The sequence below is a fragment of the Mastomys coucha genome, unplaced genomic scaffold (assembly GCF_008632895.1).
Source record: "Mastomys coucha isolate ucsf_1 unplaced genomic scaffold, UCSF_Mcou_1 pScaffold22, whole genome shotgun sequence".
Classification (NCBI taxonomy): domain Eukaryota; kingdom Metazoa; phylum Chordata; class Mammalia; order Rodentia; family Muridae; genus Mastomys; species Mastomys coucha.
This window is the reverse complement of record NW_022196905.1, coordinates 145,624,022-145,645,649: the sequence shown is the minus strand read 5'-3', so window position 1 is coordinate 145,645,649 and position 21,628 is coordinate 145,624,022. Positions and strand designations below refer to the sequence as shown.

The window sequence follows — 21,628 nt, the reverse complement described above, 5'->3', positions numbered from 1 at the left end:
CTCAGAAATCCACCTGCCTCTGCCTCCCAAGTGCTGGGATTAAAGGCATGCACCACCACTGCCAGGCCTCATAGCATCTTAAAGTACACTTTGATGACATGAAATCTAGCTTCCATCCATCTGCCCTGTCAGTGGCCGAAATAAGAACCGTCTTATACCTATAAACAGGTGTTGGGATCCATTGGGAATAGAAGTCATTCAGGCTCTACATTGGAACTAGAGGCAGATATTGCTTGGTTCTCTGTGAAAGGTGAGAAGAGGATAAATTAGAGCCAAAGAGGCAAGACTTCAGGAATATCACAGAAACGTTTACTTGACCAGATTGAGTGAGCAATGGCTTCCAAACCTGAGGGTCAGTCTCAGGTTGACTCTTTTCTAGTGTGGATAGCCTGTCTGCTTAGTAATGGTGCTTAATCAGGACAAGGCAGTTTTGAAAAAGTGCACAGCTCAGTTTTAGTATTTGAACCTGAAAAGCCTATCTGTGGTTAGAAATGTAATTCCAGGGCTCAAGGCGGATGGGTGGAAGCGACAGTTCACGTCATCAAAGTCTGGTATACTTTGAGATGCTATGAGATGCTTCAGTATGCTCATGCACAATAAAAACAGGATTCCTCAGGTTTGAATTCTAAATATGCATGTTGATACGTGCTCTATAAAGGTAGTATTTACATGCCTTAGTATGCAAGGGGCTGGTGCTTCTGCGATAAGAAGGCAATGGGTGGATTCATAGTCTTAAATGCCAAAGATAATGTCAAGTTATAATTGTTGCCCACTGCTGGAAATAGAACTTTGCTTAAAACAAACTATATGATTTGATAATTAGGAAAACATTAATTAAAAAAGAAACAAGAAGCAACCTGAAGGTCCATCAGCAAGCTATATTTTTCATAATATGAAAAACTACTCACCAAGTAATTGTCATAATTAGTTCTGTGCCTAACAACATGGATCTATCCTAAAACAAACAAACATGCGCTGAACAGCAACAACAAAAATTCATACATTAAAAAACACATACTGTTATGAAATATAAATTACAGCATAATGTGGCAGGAGTAAGGGAGTCCCTGGCAGGGCCCTGCCAAGGTGTCCCCTGGAAAAATCATGCCATATGACAGGAAGATTTATTGTGGGGGAAGGGAGCAGGAATGGGGACCTGGAAAAGGGGGTAGAGGCAGAGAAAAGGGGGAGACAGAGGAAGAAAGAAAGAGAGGCCAGCCGGGAACACAGAAACAGAGAAAGAAAGAACATGGAAGAAGGGATCCTGGGGTAGTGAGCGCATTGCTTATACATTGCTGTGCCTGGTAGCAGCGCAGGTAGTAATGGTGGTGGGTGATGACAAAAGGTGTTGCTAGGTAACTGTTGGGTGGAGCCTACCCGAATTGTCTGTAAGCCAATACATAACTAGGGGCTGGCAAGGTGGCCCAGAAGTTTGTACCGTTTGCTCTTGCAGAGGACTCAGGTTTGGTTTCTAGAACCCATGTGGTGGCTCACAACTGACTCTAGTTCTAGGGGATCCAGTGCCCTCTTCAGGCCACTGCAGGCACTACATGCACATGGTTCACATACATACTTGGAGACAAATACTCATATCTATAAAAATAATTTTAAATGCCTAGTATATATAATCCCCTTACTAATGACCAAGAATGGGCAAAGCTAATGTATGGATAATGGAAGAGAGAAGACCTCTGAGAGACAATGTGGTGAGTACTTCATACTTCATCCAGAAGGAGCACAGGGGATACTTCCAGTGTGGGGAAATGTGCTTTATCTGTCTTGAGCTTATGTATAATGGCCAAAACTCACTGAATTGAAAGTGCCTGATCTATGTATAGAAAGAGTTATTGGTCAGAAATTAGCTTTGTTAATCACTGACTTCACTTGCTTCAAAAACACCCCACCAGCTTTCAGAGTCCTCTCTTCCTTCACAAAAAGCAAATGGCACCCAGAGACCTATAGCATTTCCCAAGCAGGAGAATAAAGCTGCAGTAGAAGATCTGGTGTGCTCAGGAAACAAAATCTAACTGGTCAGTGGGGAAATTCAAACTAAAACTCAGGCTTCATTCCAGAGACTCTACCATGTTCCACAATTGGTAATAAAGATGTGGGAGGCCTGAAACGGAGAGTGTTGCTTGAAATTATGTGGAAAAGTAGGGAGCTACTTTGATCTGTATCTCTAGTCTATATCTGGGTAATTTATTTCCCTCCCACAGGCACAGCTGGAGGTGAGTTACTCTGCCAGAAACAGGGCCCACATGACAATCTGACTACATTCTAAGTATCAATATCCCCAGTTTTTTACTCCAGAACAGAAGACTCCTTCAGAGGAGTCTCAATTATAAGAAACATGATCAGCTTACGATAAAAAACAAACCAAGAGTAGTAAACCCAGACTGGACCTGAGAGACATCTGTCAAGCGGAATGAAGCTGATAGGCCATCTGACAGGGTTTAGATAATTGGAGATATTTGGTATAAACACAAGAATACTAAATTTAAAAATCTATATGGGTATTAACTCTAGGGGCACTAAAAAGTTGAGAATGAAAAAGATTACTCAAGTATGATACATGTGGGACTAGAATTTTATGGTTGTAATAAACATCAAGGATGGATTTATCAATAATGTGTGATGCTGTAACACAACTAACTATATGTGGATCGGGATATATAGGAGGTAGGGATGGAGATTGAAAGAAAATGAATCTTTAGCTTCCAGAGAGCAAATTCAATGTGTAATCACCCAAATTGGAAAGTCATGAGGTAACAGCTAAAAAGCCAAATGAAAGAGTTAAAGGAACTGCTAAAACATTGACAAAGATAGAAGGCATCATAGTGTATCTTAAGCCACATGCAAACTTAAAAAAAAAATCAAAAATAATAAAGGTGTTTGCCAAGAGATCTCATGAAATAAGATGGCAGGATAAATGAAAACTGAAGATGTTCTCAGCAGGTTAAGGAAGTAAAAAGAAGGGGCAGATTGGGATGCAGTAAGCACCAGGCAAGAGGCAGGCTAGGGAGAGGATGGTCGCTCGCTTGGTTAGTCAGAGTTCAACAGAATGGGCACAGAGAGGAAAGCAGTTGCGAGAATCTGATATATAAATAGCAATCAGACACCACAGTGGATGTTGTCATCAGAAACTAGAGTACAGAGCTAGTCAGAAAAACAAAAGGCCCGTCTTTCCCTTGGAAGCAGCCAAAGCAGTGGGTAAACAAGGAGACACAACCTAGGAGGGAGGAGAGGGACATCACAAGAACACACGCTGCTCCTCGCTGTTTTTGGTTGTCCTTCTCAGTGGCAGCTGTGGCAAAGTCATCAGATGTAAGATTGAATCTCTGATGGTCTGGGTTCAAGAGCCACGTGGGAGGCGGGAAGACTGCTCGGGAGTAATTTTGAGAGTCCAGCTGAGGGTGAAAAGCAGATGTATTTATTAGTTGACACATGCTGCCTCGGCACGATACCGTAGACCCTGCAGCTCCAAGAGGCTGGAACCTTTGAGGTCAAGGATTAGGTTATTGGTGACCTCCTTCCTGGCAGAGGAAGCCATCGTCTCCCCATGTCCTGAAATGGGAGATGGGAGAACAAACCTGCATACCCCGGTGTCTCTTCTTACCTGGATTATAACTTCAGAGGATGGAGGGTCCTCCCTTGTGACCTCATTTGGCTTAAGTGACATCCTCATTCCAACCTCAGTTACACTGGGGCTATAGCTTCAACATACAAGTTTGTGAGAAGTCCCAGCATGAGTAATTTATCACTGAAGTGTGAATTGTCTTCCCATGTGTACCTACTGCTGCAGAGCAGGAGGGAGGCTAAAAAAGGAAAAGGTGATTAAGGGGATCCATACCATGATAGTCTGGACAGGAGTGGACAGTGGACAAGGAGTAAGGGACTGGTGAAAGATGACCACAATGGTTTCTAAGAGTAGTAGAATGGGAAACCAGAAAGAGCCTGGTTTAGCCCAGGAAAGGGGCTGGGGACTAGTAGGCTGTCTGATTAAGAGGCTAGAGCACAGTGGAACTATCTTAAATCATTTTATAGAGCACTTTCTAGGGATGCAGCATCGATGCCTTCCAATATAACTAGTGGATTCTTCACTTTCAGATTTGCCAGAAATAAAGAAATGTTAGCAGACTGGAAGATTTGGGTCCATTAGTAAATCATCGAATTTTCCTTTCTTTTTAGACGACTTAATACGTTGAACAAGTGTGCCTCAATGAGACTTGATGTGAACTTCCAAAGGAAAAAGGTGGGTGTGCCTTGCGGAGACCATAACCACACCAACAATCTGTATTCAGAGATTGGAAAAACATGCAGGGCTGGAGAGCTGGCTTGGTGGTTAAGAGCCCTTGCTGCTCTTCCTGAATATAGGAAATTGGTTCCCAGCATAGGTCCAGGGGATCTCATGCTCTCCTCTGGCCTTCATGGACTCTCACAAACACATGGAAGACACACAGACACACACACACTCATACACACATGGGAGATACACACACATACACACACACGAGATATACATATGCACACACATGGGAGATATACACACACACTCATACACATGGGACATACACACAGGAGATACACACATACACTAACACCCATGGAAGATATACACACATACACACACACATGGAGATACACACACACACAGAGGTACACACACACACATGAGATATACACACACTCACACACACATGGGAGATACACACATATGAGATGCACACACATGCACACACATTCAAACACACATGGGAGACACACATCTTTAAAAAAAAAAAAAGAAGCCTTGACCAAGGCAACATTCTCACCTGCCCACCCCACCATCTCTTTCCTCTCCAAATACCCCCATCCTTTCCCAACTATCACAAATAGGTCTGTTTTAAGACCATACTGGAAGTTGGGTTTTGCAATTTCTCTGCTTTGGCTTTCATGGTTTCTTGTTGTTTCTATCAGAAAGTTTTGATAAAGAGACAAATACCTAGTTCTTGGGCCCCACCTTTCAGAAGTCTATGCAGCTGTAACGTCAAACCTCCTCTGACGCCATCGATAAGTAGATTAAGAGATTTGGGGAAGTGCTGACAGTTCCAAGCCAAGTATCTTCTGATGGTTCTAGCCACATCTTTTCTTTCAAGTGCAAGTCAGAGGTGCACATTCATTTGGTGACAGGAGTACAGTGTGACCCCAGGCCACTGCCTTGTCCTTAACCATTCTGCCCCAGTCGCAAGAAACTTGTTTCTAGGATTCCTGCTTCTCGCAGGACATCTTGTAAACAGAGATATCTGTTTTGAAATGAAGTGGTAAAGTGAGGGTGTAGGTCAGTGGTTGGGCACTTGTGTATAATATTCCAGGTCCAAGATTCAATCTGCCATACAGGAAGAGAACAGGAGGGAAACATGAAGGAGAGGAGGATGAAGAAAGAACAAAAGATTTACCATCCATCATATATCTGAAACCCATGGTAGCCCAAATCCTTTTTTTCTCTTTAAGTTTTTAAAGACAGGGTTTCATGTAACTAGCGGCCATGAACTTGCTTTGTACTCAAGGTGGACTTCGAACTCCTGACCCTCCTACCTCTGCTTCTCAAGTGCTGAGATGACAGGTGTGAACCAATACTTATCAAGCCCAAACTGTTTGAGTGCCCTTATGATAGTCAAAAGTTTTAGATTCCAGACAAGTTTGGATACCATAGTTTCTGATTAAGCAATAAAGCCTGTGAGCATATCCCAGCATCAGACAAGCCCAGCTCCCACCGGGGCAGCACTCCTGATCTTAAACACTGTGGGTAAAGAAAACCCAGTTTACTTTCCGTTGATGACTATCATGGAGGAACTGAGCTCGGTGCATTATCTCGCCCTTGTCCAGCTTCTCTGGGTTCTGCAGAAGGAAATTAAACTTGTCATGTGCTCAAAGCTTCTGAGTGAGTCATGCGGAAGGCTTTTGACCTCGGCAGTGTCGTTAGGAGCAGCTGGCTTCAAAACCAAGGCTCCACTGCCTGTGCTCTGCTTCCAATCGTACTGAAAGAGTTCTCTCCAGGACATTCAGAATTAAATCACTAAGGGCATTTTTTTTTTAATGTAGCATCTCCATCTGTAATTAGCCAAATCTGGGGTTATTTTGAAGCCAAGTCTGGTATCCTTTATTGACTTGCACAGAGCAATAATTACACCTAATGTGCTTTAACTCAATCTGGAGTAACCTAACCCTTCAAAACCAATCCTTCCCTCACCCCCCAGATTTCTACTCTGAAACAGCACCTCTCAAGGAGTGTAAGTCATTTTGGCTTGCTTCAGCTTAAAAAGCAATTTGGATCTGGGAACCAAGAATTCCAGCTGAGGAGGTAGGAGAGTGAAAAACAATATCCAGAGAAATATTCAAACGTGAGTGATTTACGCAGGCCACAAACAAATTTAAAATGTGGGAACAGACCTCCCAACAGCTGTCTGGCTAAACAGACCCCTTGAGAAGTGCTCTTACTATTTGAAGCATGCAGGTCAGATGCTGATTTGGTTATAACACATGGTTCTTATTAAACCGAATTCAGCCATTCCTGGGAGTCTACCTGCTTTGGAGAAACCTCAGGCAAGATATCTATGAACAAAATTCTCTAGGCTCTCTGTGCAACCTACAAATTATTCACCTTGCTATTCTGACCTGCTTGGGATATTTTTTTTTTATGTCAGTTGCAGTAACATGCACTCTTCCCTCTCCCCACTTAGTGGGAGCCTCACAAATACGTGCACATGAATAGAATACTGCTTTTCACATTGCAAGTTGAAGACTCAATAGACTATTTTCAAATAAAAGCATTCCAACATGTGGTGCCCCATCACTTGTCAGTGTCCATCTTGGGCAGTGTCTGTGGCTGGTTCCAAGCAGCCGCACAGCACACTCCTGATATAAAAGCTGTAGGTTGGTCCTTTATTTTATTACCAAACAAAAACAATTTTTTGAATAGGTACCAAGTCTAGGCTAAATGATAGGAGAGAGAGTGGGAGACTTGAGATTCAAGTGCCCCAGAAAACTACAGCCAGCTTTGGATGGAAATAGAAAGTGATCAAGAAAGAGAATTAAGAACAGGTCAACAGTGAGTCCTGTTTACATATTCTATGAAACAGAATCTTCATTTCCAGTCTGCAAGAATTGTAGACTTTAATTTTTCAGTGTGGTCCACATATACCTTAATCACCCAAGGCTACAGTATTCCTTTGAAGGTAGTTGGACCTGTAGAATGGCTGTGGGGGGCTTTCTAGGCACCCTAGGTGGTTAGTAAATAAATGCTGGCATAGAACCTCTCTAGGAGGCCCTGTGCTCTATGCTAAAGATGAAGAAACTCTGTCGAGTCAGTTGTCCCCAAACCACAGACCAAAAAGCAGAGGTGAGATTTGAAGCCAACCCACTCTAAGACTTTCAAAAATTGTTAGTGTTGTTCTGGAACCCAAACTCTTGTCAGTCCTTTGGCCTAAGTTCACATAGGCAATGAACTGTTTTTACAACAGGAATGTGTCTTGCCATTACAGTACCAAGTTCCACAGTTTATTGTGCCTGTCTTGGGAAATTTCATTTAATTTTGAAGATTCTATGAGCCGAGTCAAGGAACAAAAATGGAGGTCCACAAAGAAGTGTAGGTAGTGAAGCCTGGATCCTATTTGGCTTGTTGTCTGTTCTGCTTCTATCCATGTGGCTTAGCATCTGCCTTCAGGTAGAGGGCCCTTGGCCCTCATTATGTACCTCAGCTACCGACTCGACAAAACCCTACCAGGAGGCATTTCTGAAGGCTGGAAGTAGGGCGGGGAAGCTCTCCAGCAACTGGAATGATTCATCAGCCTGCCAATATGCCAAGGAGAGCATTCCTGCATCCCAGTAGGCTGGCTCACTGGCCTGAGTAAAGTTAATGGATGTTGCAACTTTAGCTTCTCGATGTCTGCATAACTGAGGATTTGCCTCTTGTCAGAGCTGCAGATGTGTACGGCTCCCCTAACCTGTTTCACTTTGTTTTTAAAAACCCATTTCTCACTGTCTAGTGGTATCCATCCAGAACAAATATGTACTTTTAGTAAAGAGTGTTCTCATTTAGGAAAAAAAGCCAACACGGGAGACTCATCCATACTGAAAACAAGGCAGAGCCAAACTACCTGTTCTTGGACAAATGTCACTACCGACTGATCCACAGCAGCATCATGGTGATGTTGAATGGCCCTGAGTGGCTGGTGTTTAGAAAAATAGCTCTTTAGAAAGCTCTCACTAAAGTTAGCATTTTAATAAGACTCTGGGTTATGATCAAGATGGAAAGCCACACAGAAACAGAATAAAACCTCAGGGCTAGGACCCTCTCGGCTGGGTGCCAAGGGCATTACTGAGTTCCAGAAACTGTGACAAGGGGCCTGATTTCCATCCTCACCTCTGGGACATTGTCTTCCATGCCCCCATGTCTCCTACCAAACAGTCCTTCTTGGCAGCTGTAGGCAGCAGAGGCGAGTAAGAGGAAATGAACACAGTAGCCATCACCTGAGTGGCTGAGGCAGTCTTGACAGACTTGACTCACAAAGGGCATATAGATGTCTCAGAATCCTCTAAGTTGGGAGGGATCCTACCCAGTCCGCAAGATCTCCTGAGAGTATTGCCCACAATTCCCTTGAAAAAAAGGGATAAGGGTGGGGTAAACAGATAAACATGACAAAACTGTGCATGTTTTGCTGAAAGTGTACACACTAAATGTACATTATTATAACAAACGTCTGTTCTTCATCTATAGTAACTAAACAGAAAGTGTCTATTGAAATAGCACGACCCTGCCAGGCAGTGCTGGCACACACCTTTAATCCCAGCACTTGGGAGGCAGAGGCAGGTAGATTTCTGAATTCATGACCAGCCTGGTCTAGGCTCACTCTCAGAGTGAGTTCCAGGACAGCCAGAGCTATACAGAGAAACCCTGTATAGAGAAAAGAAAAAAAGAAAGAAAGAAAGAAATAGCAGGATCCTAACCTTCATGTTAAACAAATGCTGATGTGCACAACATGAACAGTATGTATAAGGTTTAATATGACTAAGCTTTGTACATGTGATCTAATTAAGCTAGCTGGCCATGGTGCACAAAAGGAATGACACAGGTCTAAAATATTTCTTGTGTTGTTCTAATACCAGGAACCATAAAGAAGCTGACCTTATGCTGACCAGTGCAGAATAGGCCTTGGCATTGTTTCAAAGCTTAGGCTGTTCCTTTGAATACCTTCCATTCAAAATGAAGCTAGGTAGTGCTATAATTTCAAAGTTCATTTTTCATCATTAGCCATATCCTACAGTTATGAAGCTACAGATCCATGATATCTCTGTGTGAAACAAGTGGTGGGGTCCATATGATACTCTGGAGGTAAACTCTGGATCAGATGTACTTCTGCCCTCTGGTAGCACCAGACAAATGTGTAGTACACATACATATGTGCAGACAAAACACCCTTATACATAAAATAAAAATAACTCATGTTTTAAGGATAGAGTAAGTATATTTTACACCCTGCAGTGTCGTCTTCCTCACAGGAGATCCTTCAGTCCCATCCAGAGACCCTGCATACTAACCTGTGCTCTTTACTCTTCACCCAAAATGCTAAAGAAGAAAAGTATTTAAATTTTTTTCACATTTTTGAATACTTATACATTCAGCAAGGTATGTCAGGGATGGGACCAAAACTTCCATGAAATTCATTTATCTTCACTGATTTTAGTCAATATTTTCCTTAATTTTGTGCAAATTTTTCTTTTTGTTAAAGATTTATTTTATTATTTTTACATTTCCTTTCTCCTTTCCCATTGTGTATGACTCATATGTAGATGCCATGAAGTCTCTGGGTGCTGGGAATTGAACTCTTGTCACCTAAGGTGTGAACCTGAGCCTTTAATCTGAACTGTCTCCATTGTGGTCTGCAATCTTCTATTGTACTGTCATGTCAGCCTTCAAAACTTCTCCTTTTGGAGCATTTCAGACTTAGGGTGAAATGAAGGGTGGTTAGCAGTGTTCATCTTATATCTTTGACTATGAGCTGTGGCATCACTTCGGGGTTTACATAGCCTCATCACATATAATCGCATTTAGTTCTACTTGTGAACTACTTTATATATGTACTCTGTCACCTTCCATATTGTGACGGAGAAAACTAATTCCTACATCAGTTTTCCCAGCTTAAGATCCTGGGCATGACCTTATGCCATCTTTGTGTATTAAAAGCATAAACTCTCTGACTTTTGTCATGATGCTTAAATCAGGCATGACCTTGGGGCATGCCTCCAGAGGTCAAGCCCACAGTTGCCCTCAGGGTTTTGATCATGCCTAGATGCAGCTATCCATTTCATCTTATTAACCAGACCCTAATAGCAGCATCCAGCCACCTTCTTCACAACAGTACACTCACAGTCTTTTTTTTCTGCTGTCTTGTTGAAATCCTGATGTTCTGTGGCCATAGTATTTGTGTAGCATGCTAAACCATTGCATTTAGCTTTGAGCTACAAGCCTTTAGCTCCAGGAACTGGCCATGCTACCAGCCCCCTCCCAGCTTCCCTTGAATCTGTGGATAAAAGACACACACAGTTGTTCCTTTACAACTTGCCTTCCTGGCACAATTGCTGAGCACTACTATCACCTGCCTGGAAAAGGGTGCTTTATCAATATTCTTAACTCCACACCTCCCACCTGCCCTAAACTTCAATACTAGTCTCACCTAGCCCCTGCCAAACATATCTGACCACCTGCCTGTAGTAGTGGCCACAGACCCCAGCTCTTCCTGAGACCTCACATGGTTGCCTGGTTCTCCTCTCTCCAAAGTATGGTGAATTCTTCCTCTCCTTCCTTGCATCCCCTTTTCCTCCAGTGACCCAGAAGTCCCACCTGTACATTCAGCCAAGCAATTGGCCCATGGCTTCCTTTACTGGCAGATCAAGAACCAAATGGGGAACAGGACCTTAACATCAGAACTGCCCCGCTACACTAAACCATTCCACCTGGAGAATAAAGTCAATTTGAGGGGTCTCTTTTCTCTATAAACACACTCAGCTCTCTATATCTCCATTTCCCATTTCTATATAAACACAGACTATTTTTTTTTCAAGTCCAAAATGAGCAGCCAATGAAATCTGATAGTGTCTTAAACAATCAGTCTACTAAGAATCTTACAGAGGAGTCTTCCATGTACCTGATACTTCACTTCATCCCAAGCATGTGAAGAAAACTTGCAACTTGCACTCTAAAACAATTTGGGAGGCAGTATTTAAGTGGGGGGCAGATTTTGCACATTTTAGGTCAGGACCACATGCCATATTGTTAAACAAATTTGTGGATTCACATGCAACATTTTCTGAGATGACTTGTTAAACAAGATGACAGGTTGAATATTCTTTAACCAAAGTAATAATTAGACCAGCAGTGATTTGTATTGAGATATTTCTTGAACCTTGGTATTTGCATAAATATAATGTATATGTTATATATGTGTATATGTATAATAAATGTATATTATATAATATATTATCTATATTATATGGGGATGAGTACAAAAATCTAGTGTGAAAATAACTGATTTTTTATTAACATCTTATGCATGTGACCCCAAGGTAATTGTGTACATTTTTAGTATGCTTGTTTGTTTATTTGCCTGCTTGCTTGCTTGCATGAGGTATTTGGTTTGTTTGCTTGTTTTTTTTTTAAACTATAACCCATTATTCAAGACCAAGTGTGGAAATGTTTACCTAATGCACCATGTCAGTGATCAAAAGTGTTTGGATTTTGGAGCATTTTAGAATTGAATTATTTGGATTAGGGATGGCCAGTCTAGATAAACAGGATCGAACAAGAGTGGTTATCACAACGTGGTGGGTTGTAATATGGCTGCATCTTCTCTGTTGTGATGGGAAGTTCTGTTTTCACCCTGAGTCACCATCAGTAGTTTGAAAGATGCAGCATAGAGTGATTTTGGATTGTTTTCTGCACTGGGTTCGAAAGAATAAAGAATAATGGCTACAGTTTTCTTTTTCCGTTGGCTTAGCTTTTTTTTTTTCTTTTTTTAATTATTATTGCTTTGGTTTTGTTTGCTTGCTTTCTTTGGTTCAAAGAACTTAATTATTGCAGAATGTCCTTCTGTTCTTCTTTCTCAAGGACTCTGCCATCTTGTTAGATGACTTGGTTGAGTCGTGACTATTTTCTGGCCAGCTAAGGCCAGTGTAATGAGCACTTTGAGCCTCGCTGAATAGACCAGCTCTCTGGCTCCAGTCTTCAGAGCCTGGCCTGGCATCCTCTCTTAACGTAAATAAAGGAGACTTTATCCAACTTTTATGTGGGTTTCTTGTGTTAGTAATGGGGTGGAAAGGCGAGTAATTGGAACCAATGTTAAGTATTACAGTTTCTATTTTTAAACATCTATATTTTCTTTAGAGGTAGTGGCTTCTAGCCCCCAAGAATATTTTGTGAGATTCCAGTAAGTTCAGCCTGAGGTGTTATGGTGCCTTATGCATCTGTGGTGGTTTATGTTACAACAGTTCCCAAATGTTTAGTTGTTGTTGTTTGGTTTAGTTTGGTTTGGTTTTATGATAAGAAACCATGAGAGGAGCTAGTAAGTATCAGAAAGTCTACTTTGAATTATTCTAGCCCCATGCTCAGTTTTAATTTTTCAAGTTATTCCTCCAAGACTTCACACAATTTGTATTTTTATTGTTGTTGTTGTCGTTTTAAATCAAAGCTAAATCTTCCCACTGTGATGGAAGCAACATGCAATTCTTGTAAATTTCTTCCACCTTAAGCTTGAATATTCTAATTGAGGTCAATTTAGATAGAGCCTAACTTTGGACAGATTAAGCCTCTGTGAGAAGAGTCCAGTGAGTATTGTGTTTTTTATAATATATATATTTGAAAACAATATATTGAGAAGTTAGGGGAGCTGAGGTGGATGCTGGATGAGTAAAAAGCTAAACAATGGAATAAACATTGAAAAGAAAAAACCCTGCTGCTAAATGAGCAACCTCATTTAATTCCCTGAGGAAAGCCTATGAGTCAGAACTATTTTTAGTCTTACTTCCTAGGTAATGGAAAGTTATTTCACAGGGGTGGGGGCACTTGTGGTACCACTGTCATTCAGAGCCTGGGCTTGTAACCAGATGCCAAAGGAAGTTCAATTAACAATAAAATGAACAATAAAAATTAAATAATTCTTATGGGTGTGGTATTGGGGAGAATCTAACTCTGAGCAAGTTGAATAAACACAAGCCCTGTTCCCAACAGTGGAGAGTGCTAAGCCAAGAAAATGGGTCGTATTGTGAGAAGCTGCTTAGATGAGGAACATTCTAGAGATCAGGATCCTAGCCAGATTCTTCTATATCCAGAGAGAAGTGCCGAGGGACCACATTAAGAAAGTCAGAGCGAAGACACAAACCTGGAAATTGATTTGTAAAACAGTTCCATGTTGGGTCTTCATGATGATCAAAGTAAGAAGGGATGGAAGCCTCTGCTTCAGTTTATTTGGGGAAGTAAATAATTTCTAGGCCCAAGGGATATACAAAGAAACGAGCAGGGACACCTTCAGCCTCAGGGAACGCAGACATCTATGTGTCACAGGCTGCAAATTCCAGGGATGAAAACAGGTAGGTCTGTGTGTGATATGCAGAATGCAAGACTTTGCAACCCCAGCAACTGGAAGGTGTGTGCAGCCAGGGGCACTCTGACTCAAGCTCCTTAAACATGAGGAGCCTAGTCTCCAGAAAACATGGGCTGTGCTCTCTTCAAGTGCAATCTCTAGATTGGTGCAGACCTTACCGCTTTTCAGAGGTCAGCCCATGACTTTGCTGTTAAAACATACGGAGAATATAAGACAAGAATCAAGATTTTTAGAGACTAAGGTAAGGAGTGTTAACTTTGAGGTGTAATGAGGCCAAGGTTCAGAGAAGGAGAGCTGTAAATGGTGGTCCTTGAACTCAGCGGAGAATCATTTCGGGGGGCGGGGGGAAAAAGTGTCCTGTATTGGTGGGGACAAATTGCTTTGGAAAAGATACTGTCTCCACTGTCCAGGCAGACAGTGTTTAATGCCCTTTGTAAATAGTCAGAGAAAACATCTTAGAAACAAAGGATTGAGATAAATTATGTATACATTAGGGGGCTGGTGAGATGGCTCAGCGGGTAAGAGCACTGACTGCTCTTCCGGAGGGCCTGAGTTCAAATCCCAGCAACCACATGGTGGCTTACAATCATCTATAATGAGATCTGACACCCTCTTCTAAACACAGCTACAGTTTACTTACATATAATTATGTATACATTAATTAAATATTAATATATATAGATGGGTTAGAAACAAAGGATTGGGAAATTTTTATATATATTTAATTAAATATTAAAATATACATAAATACCTTAGAAACAAAGAAAGGATTGAGAAAATTATATGTGTATTTACTTAAATATTAATATATATAGTGCCCTAAAAACAAAGAAGGGATTAAAAAAATTATATAAAATATATAATATATACCATATATATATGGTCCCTCCAATATGGTATATATTATGTAGCACTATATAATATATAGTAGTTATACACACACTCACATATATGTACTCATATATATTTCATACATATGATTTCATTCACACATATATTTCATTCATACATATATATGAATGAAAGTCTGGTAAATGAGAAGAGCAGGGAAGGGAAAGGTGATAGAGACTCACACTTGCCAGTGTGACTGGGAAAACGGGACGAAATGGAAGTACCATATAGCTATGATCTATGGACATGAATGTTGGTTTTCCTTATGTTTTGCAGGGTGACGACTCCGATGAGGAAGACCTGTGCATCAGCAACAAATGGACTTTTCAGAGAACCAGCCGCAGGTGGTCCCGTGTGGATGACCTGCATCCACTGTTCCCCGGGGCAGACAGAAACGGGTCCCCAGGAGGCCCTAGGATGAGAAATACGGCCAGCAGTGAGAGCGTGCTCACAGATCTGAGTGAGCCAGAGGTCTGCTCCATTCACAGTGAAAGCAGCGGGGGCAGCCAATCGGGGCATCATTCTGGGGACAGCACACCTGCCCTGGAGGGTACCCTGGTCAGCAGCAGCCTCCCACAGTCTCCCCGAGACAATCTCAGCCAGTCTTTTCACCCCAAGAATGAGAAACCCACCAGGACAAGAGCCAAGTCCTTTCTGAAACGCATGGATACCCTGAGAGTGAAGGGCGCACTTGGGAGGCACAAGGGGCCAGGGCGGACAGGAGGCCTGGTCATCAGTAGGCCTGTACTGCAGCAGGAGCCGGAGTCCTTTAAGACCATGCAGTGCGTCCAGATACCCAACGGAAATCTGCAGACGTCACCTCTAGCTGCCTGCAGGAAAGGCCTCCCATGCTCCAGTAAGTCAAGTGGTGAGAGCAGCCCCCTGGAGAACAGCAGTGGAGTACTCACTCCATGCATGAAAGAACGCAAGTGCCACCACGAGGCCAACAAGCGAGGCGGCATGTACCTGGAGGACCTGGATGTACTGGCAGGGACAGTGTTACCAGATACAGCAGACCAAAACCATGTGCACGGGTTTCATTCCCAAGAGAACTTGGTGGTCCACATTCCCAAGGATCACAAACCAGGAACGTTCCCCAAGGCACTTTCTATAGAGAGCCTCTCACCCACAGACAACAACAATGGGGTTAACTGGAGGACCGGGAGTATCTCCCTGGGTAGGCAACAGGGCCCTGGCATGAGGGAACCCAGACTCATGTCTTCCTGCCACAGAGCCAGCCGAGTCAGTATCTATGACAATGTCCCCAGCTCGCATCTGTACGCCAGCACAGGAGATCTGTTGGACCTGGAGAAAGATGGTCTCCTTCCGCAGGTGGGTGACATTCTACAGCATGTTAATGGCATACAAGAGGTGGAAGACGACTGCTCAAAAAGCATCTTACCCGAACTGCAAAGTCACGACACGCTGGCAGGAGATCCTGGTCTGTCCCAATTCCCGTCTTCCAACCAGGTCACTTTAGATTTTGAAGGCAACTCTGTCTCAGAAGGTCGGACAACACCTAGTGATGTGGAAAGGGACAGGACTTCTCTGAATGAATCGGAGGCCACTGGGGTCAGAGAAAGAAGGGATTCTGGTGTGGGGGCCTCTCTGACCAGGCCAAACAGGTGGGTCACGTGCTGTTACAAAGTTACACTGCTTCTGGTTTATGAATTGTTATAGGCTGAATTGTATTTACTTTGTTGTTACTTTGTACTCATATGAATGTGTGCCTCCATGTCTGAATGTGTACCTGCATGTCTGAATGTGTGCCTGCATGTCTGAATGTGTGCCTGCATGTCTGAATGTGTGCCTGCATGTAAGAATGTGTGCCTGCATGTATGTATATACACCATGTGTCTGCAGAACCCTCAAAGGTCAGAAGAGTGTATCAGATTCCCCAAGAACTGGAATCACAGATGTTTGTGAACCCTCAAAGGTCAGAAGAGTGTATCAGATTCCCCAAGAACTGGAATCACAGATGTTTGTGAGCTGCTGTTGTGCATGCTGAGAACCAAACCCAGGTCCTATGCAAGAGCAGCCAGTGCTTTTAGCCGCAAACCCAGGTCCTATGCAAGAGCAGCCAGTGCTTTTAGCCGCTAAGCCGCCTCTGCAGCATCTTTGCTTATTCCCTTAACAAAGACAGATAGACTGTTTATAAGATCGCCTGAGGCTATGCTAAGTAACACATATGGTTAGGAAGTATTTCAGCAGAGTTGTTTTTATAGACCGAAAGACTGAATCCATGTCAGTCCACATTCATTTCTGTGTTTATCCTTTGTTTCAATAGTTTTGTTGAAGGCAAATCTAAGTGAGTAGGCAGGGGCATCACAGACAGCTGTGGGCCATGCCCTGTGCACAAGTTTTATTTTTTATTCTGTGAGATCTAAGTCATGTTTATGCTTTGTGTCTGGTCTTTGCTTTTAAGTTACTGCTCCCTAGAAAATGAACCGAGGAGCTCTAACTCACGGAGTCAATAGCACTGTGCAAGCCACTGGGTTTCTTGCTGAGGCAGTGATGTAGGATGTATCTGTGTGTCATCTGTGCCTATCACCTTCAGATGCCATCTCAGCCACAAAGGACAGGGAGGAGGCAGGCACAGAAAGTGGAAAATACTGTAGCACCTCAATGTTTCACTCTCTCCCTCTTCCTCTCCCTCTCTTCTCCCCTCCCTCTTTCTCTTTCTCCCCTCCCTCTCTCCTTCCCTCTCTTTCCCTTTCCTCTCTCCCTCTCCTCTCTCTCCTCTCTCTTTCCATGCCCCCTTGGCTTTATGTCTCTGTCTCTTTGTCTCACTATCTGTTCCATCTCTCTGTCTCCATCTCTCTCACTTGTCTCTTTTTCATATATATATATATATATATATGTGTGTGTGTGTGTGTGTGTGTGTGTATGTCTGTGTGTGTGTGTATATGTATATGTGTATACATATATACATATATACACACATATACATATATATGACTGATATCCCCTATTTAAATCCCAAAGCAAAACAGCAAGTGTGCCCCATTCTGGGTCTATACGACTTGCTAAGTCCACAGCTCTGTCCTTTTTTTCCTTTTGCACTGGGATTTTTTTCTTGGCTCAGAAACTCCTAAAGTAGCCATTTGTACCTAAAGGCTAGCTTGAGCTTCCCAGTTACCATTCACCAGGTGACTGGTAGCCCTGACCATCTATTTCAGACGACTAAGGTGGAGCAGCTTCCAGCTCTCACACCAGCCCCAGCCGTCTCCAGCCACACCACACATCAGCAACCAGACGGCCGCCCAGCTGAATCTGCTCCAGCGCTTCTCTCTGCTCCGTCTTACAGCCATCATGGAGAAGTATTCCATGTCCAACAAGCACGGCTGGACCTGGTATGTAGCATGGCTGCAGGGGATCACATGTTCAGAGCTAAGTGTGCAGTTGCAAAAGACCAACAGTGTTTATATTTTGGAGAACAGAGTGCTGCCTGCACTACCCTCTCCTGGAAACCGTGGAGCCTTCTGCTTGTGGTCTGCCCTCTGGGCAGCCAGGCTGGGCCTGATGAAGCTCACGGGAAACATGACTTTATTTGTAGCTCTCAGTTGGTTTCCAGGGAAGGGAGTCGGGTTCTGAGAAAGGAACAAGGCCAGTAACGAGTGATAAATTGTGTGAACAGAGGAATCAGAAATAAACCTGCCATAAAATATTGCTGGCAGTTTGTAGAGAAACATCTGTCACTTGTACCTTGTGGCCTGGGACAGGAACCCACCCTTACAGCGTTGACTCACTTCAAGTACATTTGTGCTTTTGTTAGCGAATAAAAATGAGATTATGCAGTATATCTTTGGAATTAAGGGCCCGATAAAGTCAACATTGTATGCAAACTTATTGTGGATAGATGAATGTGTGATTTGAAAAACTAAGTGTTGTGTCATATGTGTAGAAGAATCAAGGTTACGTTTATAAAAATGTTTTCAAAGGTTACAAATTGTACCTTTATCAAATCAATATATGCATGTGTATTAAAACTCCCTTTAAAATGTAGATCTGGCTCTAGAAAACTAAAGACACAGCCAAGAAAATCGAGCTCAACACCCCACACACACACCAACGTCAACCAAAATTGTTCTTCCTCTTGTAAATCTTGCGTAGATTTTGTTGTTCCCTCCCCCCAACTAGAAAGTTTTAAGTGTTCACTACACAAGAGCTTGTTTCAATCATAATTAAATTGAAAAATTGCCCAACACCCCTGACTTGAAGACAGAGAGCCACAAAGACAATTTTCTAATGTGAATCATGGTGTTTAGCAGACATGACACGTAGGCAAGGACCTCATCTAGAGTGTGATAGACTGTGAATGACGTAGAAAAGGTTGAATTCTGCCTTTGCCTCTGAAGCATTCCAACAGGAGCTTGGCCTCCCTCTCGCTTGCTTCCACAGCCTGTCTGCACAGAGCGCCCCACGGGCCTTGCATGACCTGGTTTCTGTGAATTCCAGGTCCGTTCCAAAGTTCATGAAGAGGATCAAAGCTCCTGACTACCGAGACAAGGCTGTCTTTGGTGTTCCGCTCATAGTCCATGTCCAGAGAACAGGACAGCCCCTGCCTCAGAGCATTCAACAAGCACTGAGGTATCTACGTAGCAACTGTCTGGATCAGGTAGAGTGGTAAATCCCAAACGTGGGCTTGGGGTGAGGGGATGGCAGACTGTGCCAGGCCTATCCAGTACAAGGCCTAGCTAACTAAACGTGAACAGCAGGGAGGTCTTTAAGGCCGGGGTTTAATACAGCCCGGATATGTCCCGGTTTAGCTTTTGATGATGTTCCTCCTTACCTAGTTGAGTGACATCCTGGTTGGCCAAAGGAAATTGATGTTGATACTTTGTATCTACAATGTCTAACTTACACTTCCTTGAAATTGGGAAGTAAGCAGTGGGTGGCTCTGCATTTTAAGTTACTATTCCAATGCTACTATTCACTCCACAGCGTTATTTTATCATTGTTACATTGTTTCTTGGAAAAAGTAAATTTAGTTCTATTTCTCCCCTTATTAATTTCTCGAAGCAGCACAATGAGCCAAACAGACTTGTTCGCATTTTTTTTTTAATGCACATGTAAAATATAAAGGTACATCAGCTGGACCAGAGAGCCCCTGGCCTAAGAGTTGACAGGAAGGAAATGCTCAGATCATTTTCTGCCTCCAGGATGGTTTGAGAACCGCCGCGATGGTAGGCTCTCACCAAGCACAGAATGAGATTCATCCCATAATTTATAAAGCTCCTCCATATTACCAACCATTCCTTTCTTCTGTACTCTGCCCCAAAATAAAGACCACACTCAAGCTCCACAGACTGCCCCCTGGCAGCAGTGTTTCCGGCCTCTGGAACAGCCTTTGTTCAGCATGCTAGTTCAGCACCCAGGGCAGGAAGACCTACATCGGTCTTCTCAGCTGTGTTTGTTGATTTGCCCTTGTCTGGGGCTCCGTGGGCAGGAAGAGGCTAAGCTCCACGAACTCAGAGATCTTGGCTCCTGACACTTGCAGAGATACCAAAACACTGCAGGTACTTTAAAATCACATGACTCCTCAATGAACTGAATGCCATTTGCAAATACCTTTGGTTGAACATGGCTAGTGACCTCCTTTGACCTTTATTACCTAGAGAACATGCAAATGCATAATTTTTCATATTTTCATGACATAGTACTGGGCTACTGTTTTGGATATTCGGGTAGATGGCTGGTTTTGTTTTCTACATAAAACATCTGGCATTTATTGTAGCATCTTGGTAGGGCAAGCTAATAATAAATCCGGCTGCTGACAATTTTCAGTCATAGTTGTGCCATGAATACACATATGTAATCAGACTTAACATCTTATAGGTGTTTTACTGAGAAAAAAACCTAGGATCTCTTTTCAAATGGCAAAAGTATTACAGCCATGCCCTATGACATAACTTTATGGCCCCAGTCCCATTGGGTCGGTTTGTGGGTAGATATCCAAGATTCTGTTTTGTGGAGAGGAGGTAGGCTTTGGATGCAAAAACACTTTTCAGGCCTCTCAGTTTTTCTAAAGTTGTACAGCAGACATACCCCTTTCATGGTTCTCTCAGCGTTCTTAACTCTGTCCTTTCCTAAGATCTAAGGGACAGAATGCAGCAAAGGCATGGCCATCAAAGCCACTGACAGGACAAATGGTGTGGACTCAGGAAGACCTGAAGGAAAAGCAACCCATCCACAACCAGGTCACCAACAGTAACCAATAAGACTTGTTTCAGACAGCTATGCTAAATCCTGTTCTCCTTGCCTCGATTTTTCTCATGCATACCCAAGGGAGGCAGCATCAACACTGTGGTCCCCACAGAGAGGCCAGCATGTCCTAAATCTAACTTCACTTCTCACTGTTAGAAGGGCTTTTCCTCATGAGTGTGATGCTACCTCACTACAGCCCTCATTGATAATCCACTGTAGAGATTCTGTTGATGACTGTGGCCACTGTGTCATGTAGTGTCCCCTTTCTGTGAGGGTGAGAGGAAGAACACCACCCCCCTACCCCCCTACCCCCCCTCCTTGAGAACCATGTTTCTTTTGGCCTGCTGGCCTGTGTTTTGTATTGCAGATTCCAAGTTCATCTAGCTGGGTGTGTTTTCCTCCCAGTACTGCCTGCTGGAAAGCTCAGAGTCAAATGCATATTCTGCTATAGAAAATGTGGGTGCCTCTTCAGGGCCCAAATTCCTAGATTCCAGCCCTCCTCCCAGCTTATAAATCCTTTTTATTTTTCATTTTTTATTATTTGTTGTAATTTCCCTTTCTGGTCTCTTTCAGTGAACCTTTTCTAGATCATTGTAAGTCATCATATTCTTTCTTGAACTAGTTTGGATATAAATAAGTGAATTGCAGTGCCCCTGGATAGAAAACACCACCCCACGCCATGGATTTATAGCAATGCCCATACTTGAATCACTCCTGTGACTGGCCCCATCTCCCTTCTGCAGCCAAAACTGTAGAGATAAAGTAATAGGAAGAGAAAAGAGTGGACATACTGACCTCTTCAGCGGTCTTACACTGAATTCTTCCCCATATCAGTCTCAAAGAGTCCCATGGTAGGAAAAGGTCCCTGTCAAGGACATAGATACTGGCAAGCTGTA

The 21,628-nt window shown here is 43.0% G+C and overlaps 1 protein-coding gene across 6 annotated transcripts in view; it reads left to right on the top strand.

Annotated features, from left to right (window-relative positions):
- The window catches only part of Stard13 (StAR related lipid transfer domain containing 13), a 211,015-nt gene that overhangs the window by 169,469 nt on the left and 19,918 nt on the right, over nt 1–21,628 (top strand). For 4 of the 6 annotated variants that reach the window (XM_031338852.1, XM_031338851.1, XM_031338855.1 and 1 more), the window contains 4 exons: nt 4,189–4,252; nt 14,802–16,150; nt 17,705–17,878; nt 18,927–19,143. In XM_031338852.1, the coding sequence (XP_031194712.1) occupies nt 4,189–4,252; nt 14,802–16,150; nt 17,705–17,878; nt 18,927–19,143 (1,804 nt within the window). The remainder of the gene's footprint in view (nt 1–4,188; nt 4,253–14,801; nt 16,151–17,704; nt 17,879–18,926; nt 19,144–21,628) is intronic. The other 2 variants (XM_031338856.1, XM_031338853.1) reach the window with 1 other exon arrangement.